A 19731-nucleotide genomic window follows, 5' to 3' on the forward strand; every position below is an offset into this window, starting at 1 on the left:
TTCCCTCCTTACTGGAGCAGTCACTCCCCCGGCTTTCAGAGGACATGCCTGGCTGCAGCAGTGCTACCCCTGTACTGGCACCCCCCTCATCTGCCAACTTAGCAAACTTATTAGGGTGTGCCAGATCAAGACTAGCCTCCCTGGCACTCTTCCCTCTACCCAGTAGTGTTGAGCGATACCTTCCGATATCGGGAAATAACGGATCAGATTGGATCGGACCGATACCCTAAAAATATCGGGTATCATCGATTTCTATACCGTAATCCAATGCAAGTCAATGGGACACAAATATCGGAATGAAAATAAACCCTTTCTTTCCTTGCACATCCAGTTCGGGAGGGGGGAAGAGTGTGGGCGGTGCGTGGGCGGAGACTGTGCGTGTCTGTGTGTGTGGGCGGTGTCTGTTTTGGCCTCTCAGGGGTCTGTACGGGCCTCTCGGGGGTCTGTGCGGGTCTGCCGGGGCCTGTACGGGCCTCTCAGGGGTCTGCCGGGGCCTATACAGGTCTCTCGAGGGTCTGTGCGGGCCTGCCAGGCCTGTACGTGCCTCTCGGGGGTCTGTGCAGGCCTGCCGGAGCCTGTACGGGCCTTTCGGGGGTCTGTGTGGGCCTGCCGGGGCCTATACGGGCCTCTCGGGGGTCTGTGCGGGCCTGCTAGGGGTCTGTATTGGCCTCTCGGGGGTCTATGCGGGCATCTCGTGGGTCTTTGTATCTGTGTGCAGGCATCATCCGATGGGACTACAAGTCCCATCGGGCTATGCCTGCTACAATGACAGTGATTGACACATTAGAGTCCCATCATCCGGCTAATGTGTTGAATGTAAAAACAAAACAAAACATAAACATACATACATGCAACATACTACATACATACAACATACAACATACATACTACATACATACAACATACATACTACATACATAAATACAACATACTACATACATACTACATATACATACATACTACATACATAGATACAACATACATACATTATACTACATACATACAACATACTATATACTACATAAATACTACATACATACTACATACAACATACTACATACATACTACCTACAACATACATACTACATACACACATACAACATACTACATACATACTACATATACATACATACTACATACATAGATACAACATACATACTACATACATACTACATACTACATGCATACATACATACATACATACTACATACATAAAACATACATACATACATACATACAACATACTACATACATGCTACATACATACTACTGTACATACAATACATTCATACATTACATACAATACATACATATAGACATACAGTACATATAACATAGAGTACATACTCACCATCACTTGTCATTTTGTTCCCCGAAGTCAGTGTCATCGGTAAAAAATATTAAAATAACAAACAAACAATATACTCCCTGATCCGCAGAAATCCACGAGTGTCCCATGATGATCTCTCGTGGAGAACAGCAGCATCAGCTGATGCGACCGCTCTCTAGGGGCTCCAGGAATACAATGACGGGAGGAAGGTATCCTTCCGCACTGTATTCCTCCGCCACTGTAAAAAAAATAGTCCCTAGTCTGACTTTTGGCATTGCTGTGTGAGAAAGTTCCCACGCAGCTTTTGCCATAAAGTGAGACCAGTGAACTATAGTAACCTCTCAGTGATGCACTGCAGGAGCCATTGTCTCCTGTCAGTGTGTCACTGGAGGTCCTATAGAGCAGTGACATCACCCGATGTCACTGTTCTATAGGGGAGATCGTCGTGAGACACTCATTATAAATTGGACTACGGTGGACAGGGAGTATACGGTTTCTTATTTTACATTTTTTGCAGGCACTGAAGTATGGTAAGTATGGTGAAATTAAGAATATTAAAATACTTTTTTCTGGCTGTGTCTTTATCCGGCCTCCGAATCCATTTTTTTCATGCATGTAAAATAAACCGTATACTCCCTGTTCGACTCAGTCCAATTAATAACGAGTGTCCCACGACAATCTCCCCTATAGAACAGTGACATCGGGTGATGTCACTGCTCTATAGGACCTCCAGTGACACACTGACAGGAGACAATGGCTCCTGCAGTGCATCACTGAGAGGTTACTATAGTTCACTGGTCTCACTTTATAGCAAAAGCTGCGTGGGAACTTTCTCACACAGCAATGCCAAAAGTGAGACTAGGGACTATTTTTTTATAGCGGCGCAGGAATACAGTGCGGAAGGATACCTTCCTCTCGTCATTGTATTCCTGCAGCCCCTAGAGAGCGGTCGCATCAGCTGATGCTGCTGCTCTCCACAGGAGATCGTCGTGGGACACTCGTGGATTTCTACGGATCAGGGAGTATATTGGTTGTTTGTTGTTTTAATATTTTTTTACAAAAGACACTGGCTTCGGGGATCAACGTGACAAGAGATGGTGAGTGTTATGAACTGGTGGTTTAGGAGCAACATGGGACGAGCTCTGAAGGAAGTGGTACCTGTACTGACCGCAGTCCCTAAGCTCAACACAACACTAGAAGTAGCCATGGGATGCTCCTGACACTCCCTAGGCACCTCATCACAGCCTGAGAACTAACTACCCCTAAAGATAGAAACAGGAAAACTATCTTGCCTCAGAGAAAATCCCCAAAGGATAGATAGCCCCCCACAAGTAATGACTGTGAGTGGAGAGGGAAAAGACATACACAGAATGAAACCAGGATGTAGCACAGGAGGCCAGTCTAGCTAGATAGATAGGACAGGAGAGAATACTGTGCGGTCAGTAATAAAAACTCTAAAAATCCACACAGAGTTTACAAAAATCTCCACACCTGACTAAAGGTGTGGAGGGTAAATCTGCTTCCCAGAGCTTCCAGCTTCACTGAATTAATTCATACTGACAAGCTGGACAAAACATAGAAAGCACAGAACGGATAAGTCCACAACCTGTGGACAGAAAAGAGCAAGCAAGGACTTAACTTTGCTGAACTGGTCAGGATAACAGGGAAATCCAAAAGAGATGTGAATCCAACCAGGAACTATTGACAAGTGGCACTGGCTGAAGGGAAGAGCCAGGCAAAAATAGCCGAGCAGAAAGACAATCAGTGGAAGCAGCTGCAGACTGCTAAATCCAAGGAGCAGCCATACCACTTAAAACCACCGGAGGGAGCCCAAGAGCAGAACTCACAAAAGTGCCAATTACAACCACCGGAGGGAGCCCAAGAGCGGAATTCACAACAGGTGAGTATGTACTCTATATTATATGTGCTGTATGTCTATATGTATGTATTGTATGTGATGTATGAATGTACTGTATGTAGTATGTATGTTGTATATATGTAGTATGTTGTATGTATGTTGTATGTATGTAGTACAGTATGTTGTATGCATGTATGTTGTATGTATGTAGTATTTATGTAGTATGTATGTAGTATGCATGTTGTATTATTATTATTTATTGTTATAGCGCCATTTATTCCATGGCGCTTTACATGTGAGGAGGGGTATACATAATAAAAACAAGTACAATAATCTTAAACAATACAAGTCATAACTGGTACAGGAGGAATGAGGACCCTGCCCGCGAAGGCTCACAATCTACAAGGGATGGGTGAGGATACAGTAGGTGAGTATGTTGTATGTATGTAGTATGTTGTATGTATGTAGTATGTAGTATGTAGCATGTTGTATGATGTATGTATGTTGTATGTTGTATTATGTATGTATGATGTATGTAGTATGCAGTATGTTGTATGTAGTATGTATGTTTGTGTTGTTTTTTTTTACATTCAACACATTAGCCGGATGATGGGACTACTACTGTCCCATCATTGGCTAATGTGTCAATCACTGTCATTGTAGCAGGCATAGCCCGATGGGACTTGTAGTGCCATCGGACAATGCCTGCACACCCTTACAATCCCCGAGAGGCCCGCACAGACCCCCGGCAGGCCCGTACAGACCCCCGGAAGGCCCGCACAGACCCCCCCATGGTCACGCACAGACCCCGCCCACACACACAGACATGCAGTCTCGGCCCACGCACCGCCTACACTCCATTACAGCGCATCATGACATCATGTTAAGCAGCCAATCACAGCCTTGCCATTAGTTAACATGGCTAACATGCCTAACAGGATGTGCCCACACTTAGGATCCTCAACTGGCTCATTGCATTATGGGAACTTCCGATTCCGGTATTCGATATTGTAAAAATATCGGAACTCAGTATCGGAACTCCGATACAGCGAATATCGGCCGATACCCGATATTTGCAGTATCGGAATGCTCAACACTACTACCCGGCCTTCGTCACCCAGCTTGCTGCTTCACTGTCCTGCGGCTCCATCCTACCATCCCCCACCTCATCTATCCCATTGAGCGTCTGCTCAGTGAGCAGAAGACTCCTTTCCATATTGTCATTGGATCTCAGTGTTGCCAGCTGCACATTTAGATCCAGAATCTGGGCTTCCAAATGCACAACGTGCTCACATCTCGCACAGCAGTATGCACCCTCGACCGGCTGATCAGGGACTGCATCATGGGCGGACATACCGCCGGTTCAGCCTGTGCAACTGCACCGGGGCCCGGAGCGGGAGGGGGCCCCGAAGGACCGAGAAAGCAGGGCGGTGAATGACAGCTAACAGGAGAAGCAGGGGGCCGCTCTGCTGCATGCAAGTGATATGAACTTCAAAAGGGCCCCCTGCTGACCTCTCCTGTTAGTATTCATTATGCTGCTGTCCGGCTGTCACTGGTGCGGTAGCCATGGTGACGGCAGACGCTGGAACAGAGGAGCCAGGGAGAGGGAGGGGGAGTGTCGGTGACTCACTGAAGCTTCCGCTCTGGTTGAGTCCCTGTGCTGCTGCTGTGCACGTGCGCACTCAGTGATCCCTCGGGAGTCGGGACTGGGATACATGAGAATGGGGGGAGAGGGGCTGAGGAGGGATCACTAGGTTAGGTAGGAGAAGGGCCGGGTACTAAAATGATCCACTATATAGGGGGATGGGATGGCGATCCCCTGGTGCAATGTCTATACATGGAGTGCACAGTGACATCTGTGCATCATTACCTCGGGGATGTCTGTGCTCTGGAGTCCGCAGCTTGGAGCGGGAAGCTGCTGCAGACTCAGTGCAGATGACGAGTGTGGACCAGGCTGACAGGATCTTTGCTGCCTGGTGGAAATGTTGTAAGTATACAGTTTTGTTTTGAAAAATAAAGAGACAACAATTTATATATTAACTATGTTGGGAGTAGTGATCAATAGTCATAAGCGAGCATGTTTGGATAAAGTGTTATCTGAGCATGCTCAAGTGCTAATGGAGCATCTTCGGCGTTGTCTTATAATATGTTCGAGTTTCCGCTGCTGCACAATTCGTGGCTTTTTGACATCCGCAACACAAGCAGGAATGATTCCCTGTTTGTTAGGCAACCCCTGCATGTGCGGAACAGTCCACATGAAGCGGTGGGGAGTCGAAAATAAATATTATTCAAGCACGCCAAAAACACTCCGCACACAAGCATGTTCAGATAATGCCTTATCTGGGCACATTCACTCATCACTAATGCCGGAGACCTAAGGAAAGTGACATATCCTCATATTCAGTGCACAGTGGCCGCTAGTGACAGCACCAGCCTGGTCTTTGTCCGCTGCAATTTCACATAGACCATAAGGGTGTGTTTCCACATGGCGGATTTGCTGCAGATTGGACACTGCGTTCATCCACAGCTGCAGATGTTACAGCATAGTGGGGGATTCTATGAAACTCCATCCCCATTATGCGTACAAAGACGCAGGTGGCAGACCTGTGCATACGCACATGCGGAGTGGTATATGTATCTAAAGTGTATGTATGTACGGTATATGTATGTGTATCTGTAAATGTATGGTATATGTATGTACTGTATGTATGTATCTGTGTGTATGTACGGTATATCGGTATATGTATGTAAGGTGCATGTATGTGCGGTATATGTATGTGTATCTGTGACTGTATGGTATATGTATGTACGGTGTGTGCATGTATGTATGGTATATGTATCTGTGTATGTACGGTATATCGGTATATGTATGTAAGGTGCATGTATGTGCGGTATATGTATGTGTATCTGTGACTGTATGGTATATGTATGTACGGTGTGTGCATGTATGTATGGTATATGTATCTGTGTATGTACGGTATATCGGTATATGTATGTAAGGTGTATGTATACACGGTATATATATCATCCGAGTGCTGTGCGATATACCCTGACCCCGGCAATGGAGGAGATGGAGAAAGTCATTTCTCCGCAGCTGTGCTCCGATTCTCTCTGTGCGAGAGGCTCGGAGCACAGACGCATGACATTCGGCTCCTGCTCGCAGCAGAGCAGGAGACGGGGGTCATTAGCATATCGCATCCGATGCCATACGCTCATCTGACGCCGGCCTACGCAGCATACCGGGCAGGGAGGGGGGCCCAGACACATTTCTTGCACAGGGGCCCCAAGCTGTTAGTGTCCGCCCCTGGACTGCATACATGTGGCAAGATGTGCACTGGATGGCATTAGCAATAGTGGAGCACATTTCCTAATGGGGATTGCACCAGACAGAAACGTTAAATAAAAATAAATGCAAAGCATTAATTAAAAAACAGACAGCAATTCAGTAATTCCTCCCTTGGAAACTCCCTGAATCCAAAGTCACTGAATCACAAGTCACACTTACCGCCGCTCACACTTACGCTCAGGTCACACTCAGCTCGCTCACACTCGCTAAGCTGAAGATTTAAAGAGATTTTTGTTTTCTCTTTCCTCTCAGCAGCAATCCACCTTGCAGTTCAATGCACTTCCAATAAGTCACATGCTGTCCATTTCCTTGTGATCCTCCTTGAGATGTTTCCTTCATTGGGCCCAGATGTGTTTAATTAAACTGATAGGACTTGATTTGGAAAGGCGCACACCTGTCTATATAAGACCTCACATATGAATGAAACCCACTGTATGTGCGGTCACTTGAGAGTCCTCAAGGCACCCGCTGTGCGCGATGTGAGGATTCACATAGAACAACTGCAGACCTTCGTGAAAAACCTTGACAACCCCTTTAAAAACCACCAGTAAGAAGTTGATTAGAGCATTTGCAATTAACTCATTCAGCAGCCCATGTATAGGTGCTCTAACGTTGAGTAAATCGATACTTTTGGTGTAAAAATCCGTTTTGCCATTGCTGTGAAATTAGGCGTTGAGGATATATCTAAAGTAACAGCAAGTGCTAGAGGATGGGACAAAGCACTTCCAGCTCTCCGGCCCTCACGTATTATTCCCCGCCCGGCGCCTGCCTCATGCACTTGACAGGTCAGTCCGGCACTTGCTGTAGATCTCAGCAATGACGGCACTTTACAGAGAGTGGACTGACCGTCAAATTCAGGAGGCAGGTGCTGGGCGGGGAACAAGTATTGAGGGTAGGAGGGCTGGAAGTGCTTCGTCACGACCCAAAGCACTTGTGGCTCATATGCATATTACTTCAATGCAACGTTTCTAAGCAATGGATTTCTTCATCAAAGCTATGGATTTATTCAGCGTGAGAGAACCTATACAGCCATACCTTTACTATTTATGTTGCATTAAAGAAAAATAAATCAGCACAAGTCTCCATATCCTTTACATTTGCTAGTGGCTGTACCCCAATGAGAGTGGCTCACAGAGCAGTGTTGTGTATCTTGAATATCACATCAGGCAATGCCCACCATAATGCCCCTACCATGACTATCACCTATAAAAAGCTCTATATGTCCTCCTGTAAGTGTCAGTCATGTCAACAGTGCCCCTACCAATGCCATCAGTGTCCTCATTACGGCCAATATGAGCCATGCCAGACGCCATCTAGAGACAGCTGTTTCAAGCTATTTAGCATATAGCATAGACTAGCTATTGAACCCATTCTACGCCCGGGTGGCGAGCATTTATATTGGTATATGGTCTCCATCCTGGTATGTGCTGCTCCATCCTGCATCTCCATCCTGTCATGTGCTGCTCCATCCTGCGTCCCCATCCTGACATGTGCTGCTCCATCCTGCGTCCCCATCCTGGTATGTGCTGCTCCATCCTGCGTCCCCATCCTGGTATGTGCTGCTCCATCCTGCGTCCCCATCCTGACATGTGCTGCTCCCATCCTGCGTCCCCATCCTGTCATGTGCTGCTCCATGCTGCGTCCCCATCCTGTCATGTGCTGCTCCATCCTGCGTCCCCATCCTGACATGTGCTGCTCCATTCTGCGTCCCCATCCTGTCATGTGCTGCTCCATCCTGCGTCCCCATCCTGACATGTGCTGCTCCTTCCTGCGTCCCCATCCTGTCATGTGCTGCTCCATCCTGCGTCCCCATCCTGTCATGTGTTGCACCCATCCTGCGCCTCCATTCTCACATGTGCTGCACCCATCCTGCGCCTCCATTCTGACATGTGCTGCACCCATCCTGGCCTCCATTCTGTCATATGCTGCTCCCATCCTGCGCCCCCATCCTGTCATGTGCTGCTTCCATCCTGCACCCCGTTCTGTCATGTGCTGCTCCCATCCTGTGCCACCGTTCTGTAATTTGCTGCTTCCATCCATATGCCCCATACGCTGCTCCATAAAGGTTGATGGCCCCATAAGATGCTCCATAGTATATGCCTCATATGCTGCTCCATTATGGTTGATGGCCCCATAAGATGCTCCATAGGATTATATGCCCCGTATGCTGCTGCGATATATATAAAAAAATAACATACTCACCTATCGTCGCTGGGCGTCGAGTGCTGGGGGGCCTGAGCAGGCGGGGACACTGGCGCGCTGTGGGGGTCAGGTGCCGGTATCGCCGCTAGCTCAGGCCCCCGACACTTGCTATATTCACCTGTCTGTCCCGTTCCAGCGCTGCGTGCCGCTCCGTGTTCCGGGTCCTCTGGCTGTGACTGTTCAGTCACAGGGCGGCGCGTATTAAGCGCGTCATCGCGCCCTCTGAACTGTGAACGTCACAGGCAGAGGACCCGGAGGGTGCGGGCGCCCCGGGCCCGGTGCTCTGAGGGGGCCCACCCGGAGATACGCTACTGTAACTGTATCAGGCGGTGCCAGCAGTGGGCCCCCCACAGTCATCGGAAGATCAGCTGTTCCAGCATTTAGCCGATACAGCTGAGCGCAATGATAGAAGGAGTGCCGCGCTCCTCCCATCATCCCCATGTCGGTGTCGGGATCTCACGTCGCTGACACTGACAGCGGGCGCGATGACGTCACTGCCCGGCGTCTGCTGTCAGGAGATCAGCGGGAGCAGCGCAGGAACCAGGAAGAAGAGAGGTGAGTATTTATTTATTTTTAATGGGTGCTGCTGCCTTATTACAGGGTCTGCCTATGGGGGTGTCACCTTATTACAGGGTCTGCCTATGGGGGGCTGCCTTATTACAGGGTCTGCCTATTTGGGTGCTGCCTTATTACAGGGTCTGACTATGGGGGGCTGCCTTATTACAGGGTCTGCCTATGGGGGGCTGCCTTATTACAGGGTCTGCCTATTGGGGTGCTGCCTTATTACAGGGTCTGACTATAGGGGGGCTGCCTTATTACAGGGTCTGCCTATGGGGGGCTGCCTTATTACAGGGTCTGCCTATTGGGGTGCTGCCTTATTACAGGGTCTGACTATGGGGGCGCTGTCTTATTACAGGGTCTGACTATGGGGGGGCTGCCTTATTACAGGGTCTGCCTATGGGGGGCTGCCTTATTACAGGGTCTGACTATGGGGGTGCTGCCTTATTACATTGTCTGACTATGGGGGCTGCCTTATTACAGGGTCTGACTATAGGGGTGCTGCCTTATTACTGGGGGTGCTACCTCATTACAGGGTCTGCCTATAGGGGTGCTGCCTTATTACAGGGTCTGACTATGGGGGTGCTGCCTTATTACTGGGGGTGCTACCTCATTACAGGGTCTGCCTATAGGGGTGCTGCCTTATTACAGGGTCTGACTATAGGGGTGCTGCCTTATTACTGGGGGTGCTACCTCATTACAGGGTCTGCCTATAGGGGTGCTGCCTTATTACAGGGTCTGACTATAGGGGTGCTGCCTTATTACTGGGGGTGCTACCTCATTACAGGGTCTGCCTATAGGGGTGCTGCCTTATTACAGGGTCTGACTATGGGGGTGCCACCTTATTACAGGGTCTGCCTATGGGGGTGCTGCCTTATTACAGGGTCTGCCTATAGGGGTGCTGCCTTATTACAGGGTCTGACTATGGGGGGCTGCCTTATTACAGGGTCTGCCTATTGGGGTGCTGCCTTATTACAGGGTCTGACTATGGGGGGCTGCCTAATTACAGGGTCTGACTATGGGTAGGCTGCCTTATTACAGGGTCTGACTATGGGTAGGCTGCCTTATTACAGGGTCTGCCTATGGGGGGCTGCCTTATTACAGGGTCTGCCTATGGGGTGCTGCCTTATTACAGATTCTGCCTATAGGGGTGCTGCCTTATTACAGGGTCTGACTATGGGGGGCTGCCTTATTACAGGGTCTGACTATGGGGGCTGCCTCATTACAGGGTCTGATTATGGGGGTGCCACCTTATTACAGGGTGTGACTATGGGGGTGCTGCCTTATTACAGGGTCTGACTATAGGAGTGCTGCCTCATTACAGGGTCTGACTATGGGGGCTGCCTTATTACATTGTCAGACTATGGGGGTGCTGCCTTATTACTGGGGGTGCTGCCTCATTACAGGGTCTGCCTATAGGGGTGCTGCCTTATTACAGGGTCTGACTATGGGGGTGCTGCCTTATTACAGGGTCTGACTATGGGGGTGCCACCTTATTACAGGGTCTGACTATGGGGGCTGCCTTATTACAGGGTCTGACTATGGGGGTGCTGCCTTATTACAGGGTCTGACTATGGGGGCTGCCTTATTACAGGGTCTGACTATAGGGGTGCTGCCTTATTACAGGGTCTGACTATGGGGGTGCTGCCTTATTACAGGGTCTGACTATGGGGGCTGCCTTATTACAGGGTCTGACTATGGGGGTGCTGCCTTATTACAGGGCCTGCCGCCTTATTACAGGGTCTGCCTATAGGGGTGCTGCATTATTACAGGGTCTGACTATGGGAGCTACCTTATTACAGAGTCTGACTATGGGGGTGCTACCTCATTGCAGGGTCTGCCGCCTTATTACAGGGTCTGCCTATGGGGGTGCTGCCTTATTACAGTGTCTGCCTATGGGGGCTGCCGTATGCTATAGAGTCTGCCTATGGGGGCTGCCGTATGCTATAGTTTGCCTATGGGGAGTGCATTATACTATATTGTGGACTATTTGGTGCATTATGCTACTGTATATGGAGGCTATCTAGGGGGCCATCATACAGTATGGAGATTACAGTGTGGGGGTCATTATACATTGTTGGAGCCATCAAACAGTTTGGGGGCTGCTAAGAAGTCAGTATACAGTGAGGGGGCATTATACTGTGTATAAGAGAGCTTCATGCTGTACAGGGGGAGACTCGGGACTTTATTAAATGTAAAGTGGGCACTTATTGTTATAGGGGAACTCAGGTTACTGTGGCTATCAAAGGGGCACACAAGGCATTATTACTCTCTAGGGGCAAAATATGGGCACTGTTTTCTAGGGCACTTGCACCTGGCATTACTATATTATATAGGGGTGCTTTAGAATTGAGAGGGCACAGAGAACCACACAGCAGGTGCAGTAATAGGGACACATATGGCAGCAGCGGCTCAGTATTGGGGTATCAGGGGCAGTTATAGGGACACATACGGCAGCAGCGGCTCAGTATTGGGGTATCAGGGGCAGTAATAGGGACACATACAGCAGCAGCGGCTCAGTATTGGGGTATCAGGGGCAGTAATAGGGACACATACAGCAGCAGTGGCTCAGTATTGGGGTATCAGGGGCAGTAAAAGGGGCACATATGGCAGCAGCGGCTCAGTATTGGGGTATCAGGGGCAGTAATAGGGACACATACGGCAGCAGCGGCTCAGTATTGGGGTATCAGGTGCAGTAATAGGGACACATACGGCAGCAGCGGCTCAGTTTTGGGCTATCAGGGGCAGTAATAGGGACACATACGGCAGCAGCGGCTCAGTATTGGGATATCAGGTGCAGTAATAGGGACACATACAGCAGCAGTGGCTCAGTATTTGGGGTATCAGGTGCAGTAATAGAGAAATACGGCAGCAGAGGCTCAGTATCGGGGTATCAGGGGCAGTAATAGGGTCACATATGGCAGCAGCGGTTCAGTATTGGGGTATCAGGGGCAGTAATAGGGACACATACGGCAGCAGCGGCTCAGTATTGGGGTATCATGGGCAGTAATAGGGACACATACGGCAGCAGCGGCTCAGTATTGGGGTATCAGGTGCAGTAATAGGGACACATACGGCAGCAGCAGCTCAGTATTGGGGTATCAGGTGCAGTAATAGGGACACATATGGCAGAGGCAGCTCAGTATTGGAGTATCAGGGGCAGTAATAGGGACACATACGGCAGCAGCGGCTCAGTATTGGGGTATCAGGTGCAGTAATGGGGACATATACGGCAGCAGCGGCTCAGTATTGGGGTATCAGGTGCAGTGATAGGGACACATACGGCAGCAGCGGCTCAGTATTGGGGTATCAGGTGCAGTAATAAGGACACATACGGCAGCAGCGGCTCAGTATTGGGGTATCAGCAGGATGAGGAGTTTGTGCAGGTTGGGAATAGATGGTGATGGGGCTGGAATATGAGAAGTGAACCGTGTCTTTGTTGTATTCTCTGGAGGTGAGTCGTTGCTGGAAGAAGTTGTCATGTCGGTCTGGGCCAAATGGAAAAGACGGGAAAAATGAACGATTCCATCAGAAAGGACGTCAGCAGTAAGTCATTATCTGTAACTGTCCATATGGCGGTAATATCCATGTTGGTCGTTATATAGAGATTATCTTCAGTAATAGCGCGGTCATCTGCTGAGGTTCTCCTCCAGTATTAGGGTGCATCACCGAGTTGTAATCAAGGTTACCTGGTTAGGGGCCACTCAGAAGCTTCACCCCCCTGGACCAAAACCCTAGCTATGCCTCTGATTTAGGGTACAGCAAATCCAAGTAGATGGCAATAATGAGATACCCCCCAGTCGACAAAATCCCAACCCAGAACCGGTAGTTCCACTGCCCCTGTACTGGGCAATACCCACTGTCTCACAACATTTGGTTGGCCCACAGGTTTTGTATCTTCTGCCTCTATAGTCTTCAGTCAGTCTAAGCTCTTACAGATGACGGATACCATGACTACAGCACATGTATTTAGCTCCAGCCAGCAATAACCCCCCCATTTCCTCATCCGTGTCCTAAATAACCCAATCTGTACCCCGGAATTGTGCCCGGTCCTAGGGAAACACCCCCCCCCCCCCAAAGCTAACTGTGCATTGATGAAGGTATTTTCCTGAGACCTTACCTGGGACTGAATGTGAGATTTCCTGTGGGGACAGCTCTACTGGGTCTACTATTTCCATCCGCATAATGGGACCAGTGACTGGGAGGATAGTGGCTTAATTGAGGCTCTTGAAACAATAACGAGAGTAAAGGAAGGATTGCTGTAACTGAATCTCCTTGTCTGGACCTAGTGTACAGACCAAAAGTTTGGACACACCTTCTCATGTAAATATTTTTCTGTATTTTCATGACTATGAAAATTGTACATTCACACGGAAGGCACAAAACACACAGGCTAAATGGAAGACCTGCGATTCATAGTACGTAAAAATTGCCTAACCCAGGATCTCCCAGGAGGACATGATACACTCTTGACATCCTTGTTACGAGAAGTTCAGGGGGCTCACTGGGTGAGGTGGATCTTCTAAGCCTAAGGTCCATGTGGGCACATGGCTCACGGTGTCAGTGCAGCAGGTTGTTGAAAAGAGGGACTGGAAGGCCATAGGTAGATGGAGCGCCCCCAGACGCAGGGCCGCGGGTTACTCGGTACCGGTCCTCTCTGGCTCAGTTCTGGGATTGTCACGGTGGCTGGACCCGGTCCGTGACCCTGCTAAGGGGTGTCCAATGAAAGATGATGAATAAAGTCGGCTAAGGTTTCGTGACGCCACCTGTGGTATTCGGTCAGGTCGACAGACGCTGCTTGGGGTCCACTGGGGTGATGTGATGGCAGCTGGATGGTATACCTTCCCACAGGTGAAGTATGTCCCCAGGGCTTCCCGGTAGTGTAGGTGGCGATGGTGTGTGGTGCAGTCAATAACGAGGACACAGGGTTGCAGTCTCTTTACCTTTTACTGAAGACTTCAGGATACTCAATCCAGAGTACCCCCTGACGAAGGAAGAAGATTCCGAAACGCGCGTCGGGGTGCGCGATAGCGGGACCTGGTGACCCCTGCAATAAGGTATATCGTGGAGTAATATTACCTCTTGTGTTTGGATGGTCGGTTTTTATTAGCACATTGCACTTTTTTTTGGTGTTGCTCATCTACCTGCGTGTGGCATATTGTATGCCCTACAGATGCCCCTATATAGTGGTTCTGTCTAGCACTTTTGCACCTTGTTACAATCAACTTTATTCCGCAAATGTGTGTTTTGTTCTGCGGTAGCACGTATATATCTTTTGCACTTACCTTAAATAATATTTAATTTTTTTATATATATTTTTTGAACTTGGCAATTATAAATTTTCGTGCACTTTTTTTGCTGGATTTTCTTGCTGGATTTTTTCTACATCAACTGATTATTATAAAAAATTTTTTTTTTTTTTGGCCGTCACCACATGAAATATATATCCATTAATAATTATTCTTGGGGTCACCTATTTATATGCTATTTTGATTTTAATATACTACTTTTTTATTGTCCTGTTATATTCGCGTACTATCTATTTTTATCTTATTGTGCCAATTGTCACCATAAATAAAGGCTATTTTTAAATTGATCTTCTGTGTGGGTGCACTTTCTCGGCTGTCCGCGTTGTAGTTGTGGTTGGTCCTCTAATTTCAGTGTTTAGTCACTATTTTCTTCACAATACACCAGTAGGGTTCTATCAATTATTTGCACATATATTGACATAATTTGTTGGATATCTTTGGTGTATTGCATTTGTTTAATTAGGTGATGTATGGTAGAGAGCCAACCTATAATTAACTGTCCTGCGGTATTTGAAGTAAGGCATAAAGTCAGTTACTTCCGTGGTGTTACGGTCACCGGCTACGCGCCTCAGTAGGAAGTTGCCGTTCTCGGGGCACGACTTCTACTGGCCCTCCTCTGTGCTTGATCTCGTTTCTCACTGTCCACAATATCCTTCTCTTCTTGTCCTTTCTTAGGATACCACCGCAAGGTAGTGCAGGCGCGGTTCCGTTGCTTTCTAATCGTTCTGCTAGGCCCTTGTCAGGAACCCACCCCTGACAGGTCCTCCTTGGACTCTCCCCAGGCTGCGTTCTGTCCTAACTTCCTATGCGACCCCTAGTTTTACCAGTGTGAGGAGTGGCCTAATACATAGTGCCTTTTGCTCCCCCTAGTGGCCGGAGTATGAAGTGTAATGTGTGCTTGTGATACCTGGTCAGGTGAACTCCTTTAGTGCAATCAGACATAACATCACCCTCCTTAGCGGCAGAGCGACATTACTGCAACGACCAGGTCTCTGGGGCGCTGCATAGACAGATGAAGTGCAGGAAACCGCAGGCAGGCAGAAGACATCAGGAATCCGCAAGAAACCCAGTGGAGGTGGAGGGTGTCAGGAAACTGAAGGCAAGCAGGTGGAGTGCAGGAAATTGCATACAAGCCTTTGGAAAGCAGGAAACCTTAAGCAGGCAGGTGGAGTGCAGAAAACCACAGCCAGGCAGAGTGCAGATAACAGAGTAATGGGAAAGTGAGCAACCAAAGAAGCCACATACAGCCTGGAAGACATACTGAAAACTGCAGGAGAGGTGAAGAGGTTTAATAGCCCCGAGGAAAGATATCTGACATAACTCCTGAGTCACTATAAGGCTGCCGTCACACTAGCAGTATTTGGTCAGTATTTTACCTCAGTATTTGTAAGCCAAAACCAGGAGTGGGTGATAAATCCAGAAGTGGTGCATGTGTTTCTATTATACTTTTCCTCTGATTGTTCCACTCCTGGTTTTGGCTTACAAATACTGATGTAAAATACCGACCAAATACTGCTAGTGTGACGGCAGCCTAAGCCGGAGACAAGTAGGAAGCAGCACTAGAAGCTGCTGGTCTACAAGGGACTACCTGCAGCCCACAGCTAGTTTGCGGTGCACACACAAACTGTAAGTCTAGTATAAGATTCAATGCCAAGGTCTGGGTGTGTGTCTTAGAACCCCTAGATAGGCCCAGGCAGTTCATCACATGGAAGCACGCCAAGGTCACCTGCAAAGCCCGTCGTGGACCACCAGAGAGTTTAATAGACCGTGGTAGATGAAGCAGAGCCCAGATCAGGGACAGGTGTGTAACAATCTTCCTGTGTTGTAATAATAACGAAATGTTCCTGTATGTCCCAAGTAACTCTTCAGCGATGTCTGAGTTCTGATGATTCTGCTGAATGCTGAAATCTGCAACATAAAGAACACTGAAATGTTTGGTTTTCTCACATTTAAAGACTATACGGGAAATTTTCTGTACTTTTCTTTTCCAAGCAAATACAAACATGCATAATTTCCCCAAATTTCACAAAGTTTTTGCTGGCTATGGCATTCAACTTCAGAGATAAATGTACAAAATGAGGGAAGGGAAAGTGATGGAGTCTGGAATCACTAAAGCCGCAGTGTACGTGTTCCTGAATCCATGATCATAAAGCGCCCTGCGTTCTACTTGCTCATTTAGTAGCAACAACTAATAAAACCGCCATGGCTGCTCAAACTCTTTATGGGAAAATGCAAGAACACAATTTTGTGTGCTGCGAGAAGCAAATAATATTTATATCCCAAGTGCCACAAGCTGGCACACTACAAGGTCAGACAAAGCATTGCGTTTAATCTTTTTCATGGTTTGCTGCGCTTCTTTTAGATTTTTGTATTTAATCTTTTCTCTGCTCATGTTCCTCTCAAATGACTTTTGGAAAGTTGCTGCTCAAACAGTCTATTTTTTTTTTTTCTGTGAAATGAGTCGGTTACTGAAGTCATCTACATAGCCTTAAGTGCTGTCAGCTAACTAGTGTTCTCATTCTTCTAATCTGTCTCTTTATTTGTAAGTGCCTGTGACGCCACGGTTTTTATAACATCCCTAAGTTTAGTCTGACTAAGTGGAGTGGCACAGATGTATCCACCCTTATCTTATTTTAAGAAGAAATCAAATTTTTCACTAAATTGAATACAATATCACAATATGCATGAAAAATTCTCAACAGGTTGCAATTCACATCATAACCACTGGGGGCCAAAAAACAGCCACATATATTGTAAACATCTCCTAACAGAGTATCACAAATTCATTTTTTTTTCCAAAGCTGATCATCACTCATCTTGGTCCATGTTAAACTAAGAGAAAAGGTAAGGAAGAACACTTTTCCGCCCTTTGTACTGCTTTCTTTAGGCATAGATTGACTAAACACTAGACGTCTTACAACAAGGCTCCTCAGATTTTGTTTTCTACTGGTGCCTTCAGCACACAATGATGCTTGGCTCAAGTTCCATGCTCAATTCAGAACTTGGTGCAGTCAGAGGAAGCCCTAAGCAAAGCAAATAATAGTTTTTCTGACTCACCTTGTGAAGAGGATGCACTAAGCTTACATCAAGGTGAGTATATGGTTCCTGAGCATTGATGCAGCTGGCAGGTGGGGAATGAGGACTTGGTATGCTCAGGAATATTGGGAATAGCTCAGTAGGTGCAGTGACGTCAGCAAGGAAGAAAGCAGGTTTTGCACGGTATTTACAGGAGGTGGAGAACACAAAACAAGTCTTGAAACACAATCTGAAGACAAAGTGGTGTGTCAATGGGCCTTAAATAGGTCTCGAAAGATGCTGTTATAGATCCATGCTAGGCAACTTGAAAAACCCAGTGTGGAGCCCAACAGAGGGCAACGCACCAAGGTAGAAAGAGAGGAGACCAGGATACCTGGGACAGATGTGTAACAGTACCCCCACTGTGACAGCAGAAAGTGGATGCTTGGTATTTCATCTCTTGAGCAGGATTGGAGCATCTACACGACAGACCAAAAGTTTGGACACACCTTCTACCTCTTGAAGCTCATCAAGAGAATGCCAAGAGTGTGCAAAGCAGTCATCAAAGCAAAAGGTGGCTACTTTGAAGAACCTAGAATATAAGACATATATACATTTCAGTTGTTTCACACTTTTTTGTTAAGTATATAATTCCACATGTGTTAATTTATAGTTTTGATGCCTTCAGTGTGAATGTACAATTTTCATAGTCATGAAAATACAGAAAAATCTTTAAATGAGAAGGTGTGTCCAAACTTTTGGTCTGTACTGTATGTCCTTTATGGCACCTAGCATCTCTCCTCAGGACCACAAGTGATTTCACAGTCCAGAGCTTGGTTGAGTTCATTCTCTGTGATTGGATCAGAAGTAGAAGCAGGAACTGTTTTTCATTGTAGAAGAGGACCTGTTGAGAGTCAAGGCATGACCTACAGATGGAGAGAAAATTAAGAGGCAGAAGCAAAGACACAGATACAGGCTCAGTCACATCTTCCCTAAGGTTCTTTTTGCCTTCATGCTTGGAGAAGACATCTGTGAAGTTCTGATAGGAGGAGGAAATATAAGAGGCAAAGGCTGTAGAACAGAGTTTCAGAAAAACTGTTTCAGGTGGAACTTTGAATCAGTTATGAAAACAAGATTATCCCCAGTGGGCAATCTGTTCGAATGAGCAGTCAATGACTGGAGCATGTAGCCATAGCCATGGAAGTCCCAAAAGCATCGGTGTATCAGATTGTGGCAAAATTAAAAAATAAACATCCTCATAGTATAATGCACCGATCTGGAGAGTTACCTTCACTATCTGGAATTGGATACTTCCACCTGGAATTGCTGAGCCACTCGTGGAGGTTAGCTTAAGGGATACTTGCAAAGAAACGAAGGGAATTTTCAGCCTGTTGGCCAGAAAGACGTCCATAAGATTCTCTGCTGTTCTGCGCTTGTGCCGAGAACACAGAGGAACTATAAGAAATGAATATTGATGAGAGTAATTTATCTTGAGTCAATCCCAGGGAGATTCCTACCTCTTCGCCTAGAGTTTGAAGTTCTCCCTCTGTAGCCTTCAGTTTTGAACAATTTGTGTGTTAATGATCCCATTCACCACAATACAAGCAGAGTCCTCCAGTAAGTCAACAAGATTTTTCAGCTGGAGATAATCTGTTCTGGCCGATCTCCATGGTTTCCGGTTCAGCCATTCCGGAAGGAGATTTTGAAGAAGTTTCAGAATGTGGCACATGAGAATCAAGCATTTTTTCCTTTGACAGTTCTTTTAAACGCTAGCCCACTTGGGTGGCAAGGGAAACCAAATCAAGAATGGAAGACGATGAATCTCTACCTGCGTGCTCATGTTTGATCCAACTGGATAAGCTGGTATAGAAGACAGCCAGTAGAGGGTCATTATTCCAGAACAATTTAGCAGACAGAGTGCAGAACTGGATGGCATAATGTCCCATAGAGAGAGTGACTCCCTTTGTCTTAGCCCCTGTATGGGATCAGCAGTGAAGTGGACATCACCCGGTTCATCAAATTCTTTATAGAAGGCAGGCAGGAAAGATGGTAGGGAATCCATCACAGGATCTTCCTGCTCCCACATTGTTGCGGCCCACACCAAAGCGTTCCC

General features: G+C 47.2%; 1 protein-coding gene across 1 annotated transcript in view; it reads left to right on the forward strand.

The window, feature by feature from the left end:
• The first annotated feature begins 4853 nt into the window (after positions 1-4853).
• SLC30A8 (solute carrier family 30 member 8) overlaps positions 4854-19731 on the forward strand; it is a 190739-nt gene continuing 175861 nt past the window's right edge. The window contains exon 1 of the mRNA XM_069731807.1: positions 4854-5175. Coding sequence (XP_069587908.1) covers positions 5171-5175 — 5 coding nt within the window. The 5' untranslated portion in view covers positions 4854-5170. The remainder of the gene's footprint in view (positions 5176-19731) is intronic.

The sequence above is a fragment of the Ranitomeya imitator genome, chromosome 6 (genome assembly GCF_032444005.1).
Source record: "Ranitomeya imitator isolate aRanImi1 chromosome 6, aRanImi1.pri, whole genome shotgun sequence".
NCBI lineage: Eukaryota > Metazoa > Chordata > Amphibia > Anura > Dendrobatidae > Ranitomeya > Ranitomeya imitator.